The sequence below is a fragment of the Adiantum capillus-veneris genome, chromosome 8 (assembly GCF_014529385.1).
Source record: "Adiantum capillus-veneris isolate H3 chromosome 8, ASM1452938v2, whole genome shotgun sequence".
NCBI classification, from domain to species: domain Eukaryota; kingdom Viridiplantae; phylum Streptophyta; class Polypodiopsida; order Polypodiales; family Pteridaceae; genus Adiantum; species Adiantum capillus-veneris.
In genome coordinates, this window is record NC_140938.1 from 143,285,410 (window position 1) to 143,301,167 (window position 15,758).

Here is a 15,758-nt window from a genome sequence, read left to right on the forward strand (position 1 = left end):
TTCACGTGCATCTTAACTACTAGTAAGTTGGGTGGTGCTAGAGTCTGTCATGGTCATACCCCACGAGCACCTCCTTGTCATTTCTCTTTTCTTCCTTGACCATTTCTACCTTTTTTGTTAGTCACGTTTTTTGCAAAGTTTAGGCAGACAGCCTTATGAATTCAAAAAAAAAAAAGGCAATTTTTTCCTAGAAACGGAGCCTCAAATTTTTTATCCTAGACATTGGAATCTGCTTGAAGAGGCAAATCCTCTAGCCACTATGGGCTTATGGAACACCATCAGAAGTCGTGGACCGTCTCCCCATAAGCCTTATGTCTAGAAAGAAAAGTAGAAAGGTTGATCTCAAGGTGGAAACGAGATCAAGCTCGCACAAGAGCTCTCATTGGTGAAAGCGATAGCCTCACACATGCAAGAAGGTTTGGAAATAGCTGATAAAATTCATGCCAATGAAAACATAGTTGGAGGCTACTCTTGACAATGTGACTCTCACTATCTCATTGGAAGATTAATTTTGGGTCAACCATTTGAAGTCTTGGAGGTAGCGAGATAGAAAGTCCTATACGAGGCTAGTGTGGGGAGTGCATTGTGCAAATCAATGAAATGATAGATGAGAGTGAAGTTCTCAGTAGGAATCTTTCAAATAAAAGAAAAATAGATAAAGGAAGCTTAAGAAGCTTTTAAAAGAAACAAGTTGGTAAAGTCAAACCAAGCCCAATCGAACAAGTCACTCCAACCATAGCCATTCCACATGAACTAGAAAGTGCGATCAAGGAAAAGCACAAACTAAGCTATGGACTTAGAATGGGTCCGAAAGCAATAAATTGATAGCGGGAAGACTTTGGCCCCTACCTTTGAACCCTACCAATGCTGGCTAATATGATGTATTCATTCACAAAAATATATCTGATGTGTAGAGACATGAGAGAGGGGTGGCACTTGTGAAGCAAGCAAAGACACACAATTTTGTGCAAATGTCTCACACAAAGTTGTCCTAGCACAATGGAGACACCAAGGTAACTTTTCAAGGCCAAACTTGAGACTAGGTAGATTGGGAAGCATGGTAAGCTCTCGGTTACAAGAAGAGGCATAATGACAAGTTTAAGGATAATCAGCTTGATTGGAGGAAAATCTAGTTCGAGAAACACCATGATCTTAAATACATTTACTATGGGTCACTTTGGAGTCATCGAGTCGATCCCACTTATTATTTATGTAAAATAAGATGGTTGTAATTGAGCTTTGAAGTGGATTTAAAGACAAACCCACAACCCATCAAGTTCCCCAAAATAAGAATGCTGATTGAAATGAATAAAAAATGAAGATTAAATGTTTGAGCAAAGCCTAAATGACCAAAGAGTCTTTGAGACAACTCCAAATATATGAGTGTAGCTAGTGCTAAGATTCCTTTGAGTTTTCTAGGTGTTGTTGACACAATTCCATGATGCAAATTTGTCGTACCTAACCCTTCAATAAATTGATCAAGATAGATTGGGATATGGTTGGGATTTTGAAAACTTCTTAGATTATAGAGTGTTATATAAATCTACAATCATGCTACCACAAAGCATCACACAATATCGTAGAAAGTGGCTTCATCATGGTTATTAGAGCATCTTATGCCTTTAGATGTATAACCACAACCATGATACCATGATACGGTAGTGATATATGTGAGCAATAAAAAAATTCACTTTGAGTGTGTGTCCTCTTGAGCTTCTCCTTCTTCTTTTCCACATCTATGCAAAACGATGATGTTCATTTTGCTTTATGTGGCATACAAATGTAAACTTGGACCCAAAGTAAACTAGGATTGACAAACAGTAAATTCAGACCGACAAGATCTACAGTGCTCAATTCACTTTGAGGTTCGGCTCAAGACCTTTGTTGCATTGTTACCCTTGGATCTCATGTGAAGGTCCAACATGCCAAGTAGGGCACACACATAGTGAATGGGACGTTGTGGTGATGAAGATGGCTTAGTACTACATTGGTAACCTTATAGGACATAGAAGTGTCTTTTCAAGGTTTTGAATTAAAATTTCCTAGTAGGCTTGTCAATTTTTCAATCCTTCTTTGATCTTGAAGCTAAAAGATAGTTCCTTCAATGAAAAATAAGTAAGAAAGAAAATTCCTCACTGTTTGATCATAGCAGGTTTCGAGACTAGATATAGGACTACATTTTACGAGAAACAATTTTTTTAAAAAAGTGAAGCCAATTCTCATAGGAGTTTTCTGGACCCCAACCCAATTTTCCCACAAAGTTAAGTGGGTTGTTGATTAGAATTTATGGCTATTGTAACAATATATTTTTTATTCTAGACATAGAATTAGGTACAAAAATATCACAATTTCTCATTCTGCTTAGCTACTATTGATGTTTTTGGCACGATTTCCACTAGATAAAAATTATTGATACAAACTAGGTCACTATATTCATAAATAACCACAAAATGTGTCAAAAGCATCAAAAAGTGTCACACTATGATAATTTTAAGCACACTTATGAAGCATTAAAAATGCACACAAAACTAGCTTTCTCAATGTTGCTTCTACAATCCCTTAAAAATTTGTTTTTACATAGCCAAATTGTAAAGGCATTATGATGTTTCTACAACATAAGGTATATAGTTACACAACTTGTCCCTCAAATCATCAATATCGAAAAGATTATGGTCATATATCTAAATGAGCTTGATTGTGATAAAAATGAAAAATGATCCCAATGTTGTATTGTTGGCTATGTGGGTATTAAGTTTTTAAAACTCAAGAAAAAACCTTCATATGATATGAAATCCTTGTAAACAAGAAAACTAGCATTAATATTGTATCTAATGTGCTGAAAAATTCATAAAAGTGCAGCGTTAGCATATTCATATATCGACCACAACTCTAAATGCAAAAATATCCTATAAATATTTTGCAAACATAACATGAAAGGTAGAACCATAACAACAAAAAATCCCAAGTTTTTTAAAACTCATAGGACAACTTTGCAAATATAAAGTGGGTTTAAAGCTCACCGTGATCTCTTATAAATAGAGCACCCATATCACGAGTTAATTTCTTTGGAGGAATGAAAGACAATGCTTAGTTTCATAGGACAACTTTGCAAATATAAAGTGTTTTAAAGTTCATTGGCATCTCTTCTAAATAGAGCACCCATATCATGAGTTAGTTTCTTTGGAGGAATGAAAGACAATGCTGAGTTTTGTTTCGATTAATAGAAAGGGAAAAAACTTTCTATAATAGAAAGTTTCCCAAAAAAAAACCGACCTCACACTCTCTTATCCCCCCCCCCCCCCCCCCCCCCCCCCCCCCCCCCTCTCTCTCTCTCTCTCTCTCTCTCTCTCTATGTTTCTAAAACTTTTTGGGCAAGTGGCATTTCCAATGTAATGTCATCTGGTACATCTTTTACTGTCATCACATGAAATTGAGCTTTGAAGATTGTGAGTTCATTTGAATGATGGTGGAAATGATTCCCCAGCATTGTGCTCATTTGTTTCTAAACATACTGAATAATTTTGGAGCATCATCTAGTTGTGGTTGGTCACATTTTTGCCATGTGAAAAAAGGCACGAGGTTCTTGTCCAGTTGAATATCTAGATTTTCTTCACTTGACAGCTTCTCTCCATTTCGACCAATAATGTCACACTTGATCATCTCAAGTTTTCATTCTGTACTAGTTGCTTTTGCTGTGGTTTCGCGTGGTTGAACTTTTTCAGCATTTTCCTTGCTTTGATCACCAACTTCAGTCAATGTTGGCTCACATGAATGTGTTATTGCACCTTTTGCTTGCAACTGCTGTGCATTATCTGCCTGCATCTGAGTAACTTTTGATCCTAGAAGATTCACTGTATTTTTTGGCAGCATTTTTCTCTTTGGAGGAGATTTTGATGTTGATCTTTGTGTAGCTTTTTGAGCTTGAACTTCTGTTGATTTTGAACTATCTGAATCCCGATTTGGCAACTTGAGGTTTTGCATCATCTTGGGACAATCTTTGACTTCAAACTTGCCATCTGTAGGGTTTTGTACAAGGTCATGAACTTTTTGGTATTCATTGCCATTTGCATCTCTATATGCATCTGTGAGTTGAACACTATGGGATTGGTCGTCTTTGACTTTGAATTTTAGAAGTCAATTGAAACTTTTATCCTTGATGATCTTTATATAGACACTTGTCATCATATTCTAATGGAATTTGGGTCAACTGGTAGCTTCCAACAACCATATGATCTGGCAATGGATTTTGCTTTGAAGAGGTTTGGCTAGAAGATCTAGGGCTTTTTACTACATTACGGTTCCTGGTTTAAGAGATGCGCTTGATGGATTTGTAGTTTTTCCCTTCCTAGGGTGATCACTAATGCTTTCTCCATGAGCAGGGCTCAAGACTGTTTGGCTCTTGTTTTATCTCACTTTATGGGACTGTGAAGGTATACTATGTGTTGCTTTGTCGATGTTTGACATCTGCAAACCTCTGCATAGTTTCCTACGTACCTCCGTGAAACATGACATATGTCTCCCCAAGTCAAACTATAGATAACATTATCTTCGCCCTGATATTGTCTATATCATGGGTCTCCTATGGCTTGAGCTTGTGTGGATTTAGGACCCAAGGCATCATAGATTATAGACTCTCATCTATATCTATGTCCATCTCGGTCATAATATGTGCTCATTGGATAATAAAGTTGAAGCTTGACTTCTAGTGGGTGATTGGATAGATTTCTAGATTCACTATGTTAATGTCATTCATCTCTAGAGAGGACAGGCTATAATGGATTCTTTCCTTTTATAGATGAACCATCCTTCCTGATCTATCATTGGGCATAATTCTATGAGCTGGTATGTAGGCCTCTCAAGTCATGGTCTATTCCTTTTGTACAGTTTCCCATCTCAGTCTACATAATGTGCATAGGAATTATGTGTGCCATATAATGCTAAGAACATTGGATTTGATGTATCACTCATAGATGATTGCATACTATTGGGTGTGGATGCAAGATCATTTGCAAACCTAACACTCTTTTTGACCTTCAGTGTGCTTTGACTAAATTCACACATGAATTTGTTGTCTAGAGGTTCCAATTTTGCATGTGCATCTCCCTACAGATTGTGAAGTTGTAGTGCTTTTCTTGGTGTTTCTAGTGGTAATGTGGAAGCACTTGAATGCATAAAAAATGATGAGTTAGACGCACTTATGTTGACTTTTTTTTTGCATATGTTCCTATTGTCTGGGTTCCTCGAACGATCCTCTTGGTAATGTCCACATTTTCTTCCACAATTTGAGCAATACACCATTATGGGTGGCACTTCAATCTGTTTATTCATGTCAAGATCTTCCTGAGAAGTTGTTGCTTCTTTTGTGCTGCCAAGTTGTCTTCCTCTTTTAGAACACTTAGTATCATGCTGTAGACTACTCCATCTTGACTTCTATACCGCCTTTGGCTTTCTGATAAGACTTGCTTCAATTGGCTGATCTATTGGGTTTTCTATAAGCGGCTCTTGATTGTAGACTCAAACACTATAGTCCATGTACAATGACCCTGATTGCATATGTACCAACCGTATGGTTCATTAACTTGTGTAGATTTTTTATAGCAATATGGGTCAAGTTCTTGAACATCTGTTTGCACCTCGTCTTTGAGCTTGCAATACCTGGCTCCGCCAAAATTTGTAAGCATCCAGGAGTTCTTTGGATCTAGTTTTACTATGATCAGTAGTTTTTTGGCTTCTGTGCTGCTTTTACTTCTCATCAGATACCTATGGTCTTCTCAATCAACATGCAAAACTTTGTCTCCACTGTAGCCATAGAGTTGTAAATATTGCTCTATTGCACTTGGCTATGCTATTGTTGTTACTAGTTGGCTCTAGGACACCTAAATTTTCTACTTGGCTTGAGTCCCTGCTATGCTTGATCTGTAAAACTGGCTCCTAGCAAATTCTGTTGTTGCTCAATGTGTTTTTCTCACTTCGGGTTGACAAGACTGCTTGTGCCAAAGCAATTTTTGCAATTGAATGTTCTTCAGACTCACAAGAGTTGCGCGATTCTACCTCGAATGAGTTAACTAAAATGGTAAAACATTAGGTTCTTAATAGCTTAATCTCCAATCAATTGTCAATTGTATCCTTGGTCTTCTGATCCTAGGCCCAAATTGTAATGCACTAGGCCTCAACTTGCAATAATTGCACTTTTTAATTTGTGGTTTTCACGATCACTCTTAGCTCATCTAGCGTTACTTGAATGAACTGCGATGTTCTTTTCTAGAAATGGGCTAGAACAAGGATGTTTTATATCCAAAGGGATTAAGACCCAGTTGGGAGGTCAAAATTTTAAGCCTTGGCGAGTTTTAAGACTAAAACTTTGCTAGGTTTTTCCAAAATAAGCTTAAATTTCTATCCAGATTTGCAAATTTAGCTCATCAAACTTGCTCTAATGGCCGGGTTTTATTGAAAATTAGTTTTTGGATTGGGGGTTTAGGAATTTTGTTTCTAACCAGTTGGATTTTGACGTGTTTTTGTCCGCTTTGTTTCAAGCATATTCGATTTCGCTCTTGCCCTTTCTTGATGGAAATTTTGAATTTTGATTCGGTTCAAGGCTCAGCTTTTTCTTGCTTTCTTTTCTTTCTGGCTCCTAATTGCTATGTGGTGAGCTTTGGGCCCGGCTTTATGCTCAAGTGTGAGAGATCTCGCTAACTAGAAATTTGCCTTCAGAGTAAAAGGGACGATGAGCAGCTGAATGAGATGGATGGAAGTTTGGATGCCACGATTTCCATCAAGCTGGAGAACGCCATCAGCCTTTCCTCCTCCACTATGGCCGCGGCTGCAGAGGGCGCAGCCGCCCAAGCTCTCCGCAACGTACTCCATCGCGTCACCCAGGCTGCACAAAGGTCTGGGCGCGCCTCGCATCAGGTCCGTCACCTTCCTTGCTGCACACGCGCGCGCTTAGTGTGAGAGAGAGAGAGAGAGAGAGAGAGAGAGAGAGAGAGAGAGAGAGAGAGAGAGAGAGAGAGAGAGAGAGAGAGAGAGAGAGACTAATTTCATCTGTTCGGCTTTTTCTTTTCTGAGCATGTCAGGTCAGAGTTGTTGCTGTTAGCAAAACTAAACCCTCTTCAATGATCAGAGACCTTTATGATGCAAGCCACAGGCACTTTGGAGAGAATTATGTTCAAGAACTTCTGGATAAAGTTCCCGAGGTGAGGTCCTCTTATCAACATGTTCTCGTGTCTTTGAAGATATTCTTATCATGGATTTGGGCACATTTTGCTTGTAAACTTGGGGATTTAGAGGAGTTTAAAGATTTATTGGCAAGTGAACTCAAGCAGGGGATCAGGTGTAGAGGATCATTATACTTGTGCATCCAAATAGTTTTGGCTCCTTGCGTTTTTGGAGATATTTTGCTAAAGGTGAGACTTAGCCATTATTGAGGCCTTTTGCTTGAGGTCCCCACAAGACAAAAAAGCAAAAGCAAAAATTGCTTAGGCACTAACAGATTGGAAGGTATGGTTAAAGGCATTGGCAGAATCTCTTGAACAGTTGTGGTTGGAAATCTCTCTTTGAAAGATTCCGAGAGTAGTTGTGGAGTTTTTGGTAGTTTGGATTGCAGGTGGGGAGGGGGGGGGGGGGGGGGGGGGGGGGCGTCTGGGAGATTGTCGTCTGGTGGAAAAGGTCTTGTCTCAGTATCTACAGTTTGTAGGGGTCATGGGGAATTAAGGAGTGGAGTTTGGTGTAGTGCCTGTCCCATATGGGGGGCAACTCCACTCACCATGACAGATTAGCTGGATGTAAACGGAAGTTTTATGGTTATATCTTTCTAGAGTAATCACAAATATTGTGGCTGATGGTATTATGCCTAGAAGCTTCTATGCATGGTTGCTTGAAAGGATGTTTACTCTTTCAAATTTGCATGTTTGTTTGAGTATGCAAGAGGAATGAGTGCACATTCGGTCTCTAGATAGAAGATGAGAGTTTCGTTTGGATGCGATGGCTAGATGGTGATCCGGATGCATCAAGGGTTCCTTTTCGATGAGATGACGGGATGGTAAGGCTAGTGATTTAAGAGTTCTGCATTGGATGAGCTAGATAAAGTGTTTGCATTTGAATGTTCAGTGTGAACTATGTGGATGTAGACGAACCTGCGAAATGCGAAATCCAATGTGGATTACTTTGTGACATCCCCCCCTCCCCCGCACGAAACTATGCCGGGCCGTGTTGGCTCTAATTTTAAAGTTGTGAAGTATTTTAAGTGATTCTCTCGTGTGTCGTGCCATATTTCCGGCTTGGGGTGCCCAAGTCTATGACAGTGGTATCAAAGCATCAGGCGTGTGCTTTTTTCAAAGCATACCGGTCGTATCACACGTTGGAAATTGTTATTGAAGAATCTTCGTGCCTCGACTCCGGACTTATTAGCCACTCCTACCCCCACGTCATGGTGCATCGGACGTGCTCTCGTCTTCATCGCTGTGTCTTACAGTGCATAAGCCATAAAGAATCCCAGATTACACATGGGTTCTCGTGGAGAATTTGAGAGAGATAACATCTCTCGGTGGGCAGGCAAAGACAAAGTTGAAATCCGGCGCGGGAATTGAAGAACAGAATGAAGAATAGGACAAATTTTCGGCAAGGAAGTTTGCCAGAAGACCTTTAAAAATCTCTTCAACGGTTGAGAATTTGTATATGCGACAGAAGGCAAAGTTGATCCTCTCAACAAGCTCTACGCATTGACACCACTGATCTTATATCCAACAACTTTGGAAAATTAGCGTTTTTGTAGAAAATTTCAGTATGCGTGGAATTAATGTTTTTGGAAGCTCTTGTTATCTGTGTGCAGATAACTACTAGGAGCAAGAAATCGAGGATGACATTGCAAGGAATTTGCATTTGAAAGCAGTCGGGAGCAACGGTAGCTCAGGAATGAATCCGTTGATTCAAGATTAAAATGATAGTTTTGTTTGAAATTTGAATGAATGATGATGATGAATCAAGGTGGTACCAAACGTATTGTACGTGGTGTATATGTACATACTGTACATTGTTCTATACAGGAAAATTTTTTATGTACGTAAAAATATGTATTTTTGTAAAAAACAACTCAATTAGTAATTTACCAAACTTTCTAGGACATTTCTGATAAAAAACAAGAGAGGGCAACAACTTTTGGAGACATTTAAAGACATGTTTACAAGACAACCACCTATTGTGTAACTACTGCAAGAGACCCCAAATTTTAGACGACAGTGATGATTGAACAGGCATATTAAAGCTCAAAGGAGAACTGGTTTGGTCGCCCATAAGTCAGCAAAAATGCATCAAAAACTCTCAGCCACGCTTATCTTCCAAAAAGAATTTTTTTAAAAAAGTGCCTTATACGGATCGATCTGAACCGTACGGATCGTACAGTACGTCTGTACGGTATGGAACGGATCCGTACGTACGTTTTGATTCTACCTTGTGATGAATGAATGATTCTAGTATATCAAGATTCTCATATGAATGAGATGACTGGATACTGTGGTGAGCGCATCAAGAGTTCCTGTGTCACGATTGTGACTATGTTAGTGTATTACATCTACTCCTAGTTGCAAATACGCAAAGTGCCTTGCCAAGGAGGACCCCTACGCTTGGATGGTCACGACCCTTCGCTCAAGAGACATGCCTCTTCGCCAAAAGCCACACTCTTTTGACGATTGGTCACGACCCTTCGCTCTACGGTTGCGACTCTTCGTCCAATGGTTGCAGCTCTTCATCGAAAGGATGTCTCTTTACATCTAAAGTCGTGTCTCTTCACCATGAGACGTGTCTTTTCATTTTTGTCTCTTCGTCTCCTGTATAAGGAGCCTATTGTACTCAATTGTCAAGCAATCATTCAATGTATAAGGAGCCTATTGTACTCAATTGTCAAGCAATCATTCAATCAATCAAACACACATTCAGTCTCTTGAGTCTCAGTGTGATCTTAAGTATGAAGTTTTAGTCTTAATTATAGGCACCACTAATCGTCACAGTGGTATTGGAGCAAATTTTTTTCTGGGACCCGAAGGTTGTGAGCCTCTCACCCTCGTGGCTACGCACTAACCCTTTCCCGGAGTTGTATGGAAGCAGAAGAAAGGTGGTACACGCACACATACACGAGCATGAGGTAACAAGTATCTTTTTGTTTTACGTATATAAATAAAAACAAACAGAAGCGAGATGTGTGTGTGTGCGGCGTACCCTGAGAACCTTGCGTACCCCTTCATCCAATTGCACTCCTTCGTACTTGTGTGCTCGCACCCTTTCATGTGAAGACCATTGACCTGGCAGAAGGCGACGTGCCCCTTCCCCTGCTGAGTCTCTTGCTCGCACCCCTTCCCTAGGCATCCCCTTTGCGCAACTTTCAAATTGCTGAATCGTTGAGGTGCTGGCTGAAATTCTGCGCTGACTGACTGCTGTGCTGATTTGACCATTTGTGCTGACACCAACCTTCCAACGGTTCGCACCCCTTCCCAGAGGTTCACACCCCTCCTTCCCCCATGCGCTGGGCTGAATCGCCATGTTGGGCTGCCTCTTCACTGGCCTTTATTTTTGGTCAAACCTCAGCAACGCGCAATGTATTAAAACCACCAGCGCTACAAAATTTAAAACCCACTTTGTATGCCTTAAGTGGCCGGCCAACCCCATATTTTTTAAAGACCATGTGAAATCCCATTTTCACTTGAACCTTTCAATCAAATTTACATAAAAAAAGTGCCAAAAAAAGCCAGCGATGCGCCATTTTATTCGAAGGTTCTCCTCAAGTGGCACCTTTTCCCAAAGGCTGGTGCAGATTGGCGTGAGTTTTTTTTTTTCCAAACGCTGGTGGCTGCAGAATGCTTGCATTGGCTGTTTTCTACGCTGCGGATGTCTCTTCGCTGGTTAATTTATTACCAGTGTAAACTATTAAAATATTAACCCCAAGTTCATTAACCAAAGCGACTGGACACACCCAAACTTTGACCGGCCTGCCCCAACATATATAATCACCTTTGCACCTTATGGGTTAATAACCAGCAACGTACAAAAAAAACCCAACCCCCATCGTTGCCATTATTCGAACGCTGCCTCTCACCCTCCTCCAGTGCTGGCAGCATTTCGCCCTCATGCTATTCCGGAGGATGTTTTACCCGAAAATCCTCTCGGCGAGAGGTGATCGTGATTCCGGACACCGTTCTCTCCCTGCACCACACCCGAAGTGGTAATTCTTTCCGATTTTTCCAACTCCAGAGCCCGAACTCGTTCCTGACATAGTTTCGGCTCTCGAAGTACCCGTCCCAGAACCTACTCCTGTACGTGTTCGTTATTCCCTTCAATGCGTAACCATGCCGAATTCTCAGGACGGAGGTGGTCAATCTGAAGACGCCCTTACTCTCATCAAGGAGCAGATGGCCATTTTCCACAAGCCTCGCATCACTTCACAGTCGCTTGGATCAGATGCAGACGCAAATGTAAGGTGCAGTGGATGTGAATGATGAACTTTGCTGAAGATAAGTGCTCCGAACTGTGCTCAACTTACGGAAGGGAGAGCCTTCCGTTCCTTTAGTGAGAGAGTGCAAATGTTCACAAACAAAGTGGTAAACATTGTTAATGAAGGTGCTGAGACTGAGAGATAAGAGAGAGAAGAATACGACACCAAAATGTTGTCAAACCCTCCTTCGAAAGCCCCACTCTTTATGGCGAGAGCGGTCTACTATTGATTGCACAAATCTCTTCAATGCTTTGGACTTGCCGACGATGAGGACGACGACGAGACGGGCTGAAATCTGAAATCGCTAATGGCTGAAATCTGCAAATCTTTATTTGCTGAATTCTGACTCTATGTCGGCGACGCCGGTGATGACGACGATGCAACGACGACGCACTGAAAACGCAGATGCTGAAATCTGTGTTTTCCGGGCTGAAACTGCAAACGCTCATTGATCTGACCGTGCGGCGAGGATCTGTTGCGGGAAGGTGAGATCTGCGAGGTTCGGGACTTGTTCTGCGGTGTTTTGATGCTGAAAACTGAAAACACTGATGCTGATTTGGGTTCTATCGTCGAGAAACTGCAAAACGCTGGGCTGCTATGCTGCTCCAAACACGCTAGGGCCGATTCTGCTAACGCTAGGGCTGATCTGCGATTTGATGCCAAAACGCTAGGTATCCTGCTGTGGTCTGCTAACGCCAGGTAGATCTGCAAGTTGCAAAACTTTGGTTGATCTGCAACTGTCGAAAAACGCTAGGTTGAGATGCCGGGGGGGGGGGGGGGGGGGGGGGGGCCCGGGGGGTCTTGCTGAGAAGGTGCCTGTTGGATGTCTGGTCCCTGCTGCCTCTCTTGCGGGAAAGTGCTAGCGCTAGGGTTTCTTACGTACTTGGCTTGCTAAATTGCCCTACCCAATTCCCAACAAAAGTCACTAAAAAATAATAAGTGAAAATTGGCTAAAATAGGGAAAATAGATCTATGCACTGTAAAAATGCTCCTGATGGGTTCTGGCTGAAATCGGATGATCATGCTGTGTGCAACCAGAGGATATGCATCTACTCTAAGTGTCTCGACATGTACGGTCTGCGAACAGACTCACAAAGGTGCCAGAACACTTCCTAAGCTAGGCTGACTGAACTGAACTGAACCCTTTTCATGAAGTAGCTCGTCCACGTACACATATGGTTAGATGTGCACGTGACATCCCCTCTTTTCAAAGTGAGGTACTACTACCGAACTGTATGGCGTCGAGGGAGATTGCCAACAGTGTCTGGAATCCTGGAAGGACTCTTTGCCGGCCCACTCTGATGCGTGGGTCATGCGCTTCATAAAGGTCTGCAACGCTTGCTTCTTTGGGCGGCGCCGAAAGCGACAGTCATCTGTGGCTCCTTTAATGCTTCAACTTCGTCCATAGTCATGCATCTACATTCTTCAAGAATCTATGAGGATGAAAATTCCTGAAACCACTTTCAACACAAAAACATGAACATACCCATTCCATGTACAGTGATTGGAAAAATACTATTCCTTCGGAAAAACTGTGCATGCAATGCAGATGAGCAAAGTGACGGAGTGCCAATCCGTTCATCAAACACACGCAAACAATGGGGTCGAATCTTGACTTTCTGATCTAAATCAATCAACTATGGCAAAACACAATGGAAATGCTGATGCTTGATGCTCAATTCTTCCTGTGCTCTTTTAGATACTGTGTCATGCAAAGAAAGAGACATGGAATGTGAATTCCTTGAATGCAAACATTTTATCTATTCATGAGTAATCAGCATACATCCGTGCTCATTCATGAGTGAATCGTGTTCATCGTACAATATGTCATGCCTATGAAAAGGAATCACATAAAGACGATGACTAAAATACAGGAAAGCATCACGAATGAAACACTCGAATAATGCGTGCTGACTAATCATTCGTACACATAATACTTCTTGTGGGGGTTCTTTGGACCTTGACTGGAGAACCAAGATCGGTTCTTTGTGATCGATCGAATCTGCAATGAGGTTAGCTTCACTAGACAAAGTATCAACTAAACCATCATCTTTGTGAACAATCACATCATTATCATCATGCTCGTGAATAATCATATCTTGATCATGCAAATCATGTGTATCGTGCTTTGGAAAAAAAGAAACTGAGAGAGTCTCCTTCTCCCGATTCTTGTCAATCTTGCGCCTGGACACTAGAAAAGAGTCAGAACAACTCTTGCATGTGTTTGGCTCTCTATTCGGCCGTGCTCACGCTCACGCTCACGCTCACGCTCACGCTCACGCTCACGCTCACGCTCACGCTCACGCTCACGCTCACGCTCACGCTCACGCTCACGCTCAAAGGCTAACCGGCTTTCTTCGCGCTCGTGAGGCAATTCTGCTTTTCTTTCTTGGTGCTCATGCTTTATGACTGCCATTCTTTCGTTGTGTGCACGATCTAATTCTGCCTTTCTTTTTGCTTTTCTTGCTTCGTGTTCTAACTTTTTGTCCATCATCGTCTTGACCAAAGCCTCCATAGGATTTGGTACAATCCTGGCGTAGATGGGGAAGGGGGAGGGAGGGTCAGAAAAACCTCCTGGTGGGGAAAGTTCATCTTCACCATTGCCATGCTCATCACCTCCATGCGAAGTATCCATTCCGCTTAGGGTAATGACCATACACTGAAGTCTTAGGTTCTTAAGTTCACGAGGAACTTGGGTTCTTGTGGGGCTTGGGTTCTTTGCGTTCTTGAGTTCTTGAGGGTCTTGAGGTTCTTAAGGTTCTTCTTTAGCTTGCAATCTGTGTTAGAGAAGGATCTTCTCTTACCTGAGTTCTACTCTTTCCTACGGGCGCACCCCTTGGTGGCCTTGCGCTCACACCAAGGTTTCTTTTTCCCACCTCACGTCGAGTGGCCGGCCGCTAAGTGCACGGTCCGCTCTCAATGAGTGAAAAGATGCACAAGGGGAGCCTGGACAAGCCCTTCTTTCTAGGTTTCCTGTCACTCTTCAAAAACATGATTAGGAATCGACACGTCCAAGAGGACTTGGGTTACGTGCGACCGCAACAAGCAAAGAAAATTCTGTGGTTCTTTCCTTGAGTGATACAGAACACTGCCAAAGCTCTGATACCAATGTAAGGTGCAGCGGATGTGAATGATGAACTTTGCTCAAGATGAGTGCTCTGAACTGTGCTCAAGGTTCCTTTTACTTACGGAGGGAGAGCCTTCCGTTCCTTTAGTGAGAGTGCAAATGATCACAAACAAAGTGGTAAACACTGTGAATGAAGGTGCTGAGACTGAGAGATAGAGAGAAGAATACGACACTAGAATGTTGTCAAACCCTCCTCCGAAGGCCCCACTCTCTATGGCGAGAGCGGTCTACTATTGATTGCACAAATCTCTACAATGCTCTGGACTTGCCGACGACGATGCGGACGACGACGAGACGGGCTGAAATCTGAAAACGCTAATGGCTGAAATTTGCAAATCTTTATTTGCTGAATTCTGACTCTATGTCGGTGACGAGACGGGCACCACGTGCCAATAGAAAAGAACAACTGAACAGACTTTTAGCACTTCAATAACAACTGAATTGAGAGAGAGAGACGACACGCTACACGGAGTGACGGAATTCCATCCCAGATAGTATTGGCCCCAAACCTTGGCGCCCCTTTCGGTATTTCTTTATATTGGATCAACACTGTACAACAAGCCGTACTCCAGACTCTGCACCTTCTCCAGGAAGCATGCCAGAGAATGAGTCCTAACCTCATATTTAAAGGCCCTTGGCCTGAAAAGTAGTTACAGTAAGCCTTCAAAAAGCTGCAGCGTAATTTACGAAAATCCGTACAGCCTGCCTCGTCATCAGCCATCGCAAAACGCGTAAATCCGTATAGCCTGCCACGTCATCAGCCAGCGTAATTTTCGGAACTTCCGTACAGCTGCCACGTCATCAGCTTTGCATGAGTGTGTGTGAGAGTCTTGCTTTATTTTAATCCCTTTATGTCACGGGGGCCGCATCGGACGGGGTTCCCATAAGTTGGTAGGACTTCTTCTTCTTCTGCTACTTGTTCTTCTTAGGGTTTAGGCCCCTCGGCCGGCATATGTAAGTTGGCCCCATCCTCTAGTGACACGTCAGCAGTTTGTGACGACGATGGTGATGATGACGAGCAATGACGACATGCTGAAAACGCAGATGCTGAAATCTGCGTTTTCCTGGCTGAAACTGCAGACGCTCGCTGATTTGACCGTGCGACGAGGATTTGCTGCGAGAAGGTGAGATCTGCGAGGTTCGGGACTTGTT

General features: G+C 42.2%; 1 protein-coding gene across 2 annotated transcripts in view; it reads left to right on the plus strand.

Annotated features, from left to right (window-relative positions):
• The first annotated feature begins 6,680 nt into the window (after positions 1 to 6,680).
• The window catches only part of LOC147453094 (uncharacterized), a 36,416-nt gene continuing 27,338 nt past the window's right edge, over positions 6,681 to 15,758 (plus strand). The window contains exons 1-2 of one of the 2 annotated variants that reach the window (XM_086518600.1): positions 6,681 to 6,909; positions 7,074 to 7,193. In XM_086518600.1, the coding sequence (XP_086374726.1) occupies positions 6,742 to 6,909; positions 7,074 to 7,193 (288 nt within the window). In that variant the 5' untranslated portion in view covers positions 6,681 to 6,741. The remainder of the gene's footprint in view (positions 6,910 to 7,073; positions 7,194 to 15,758) is intronic. The other variant, XM_086518599.1, reaches the window with a different exon arrangement.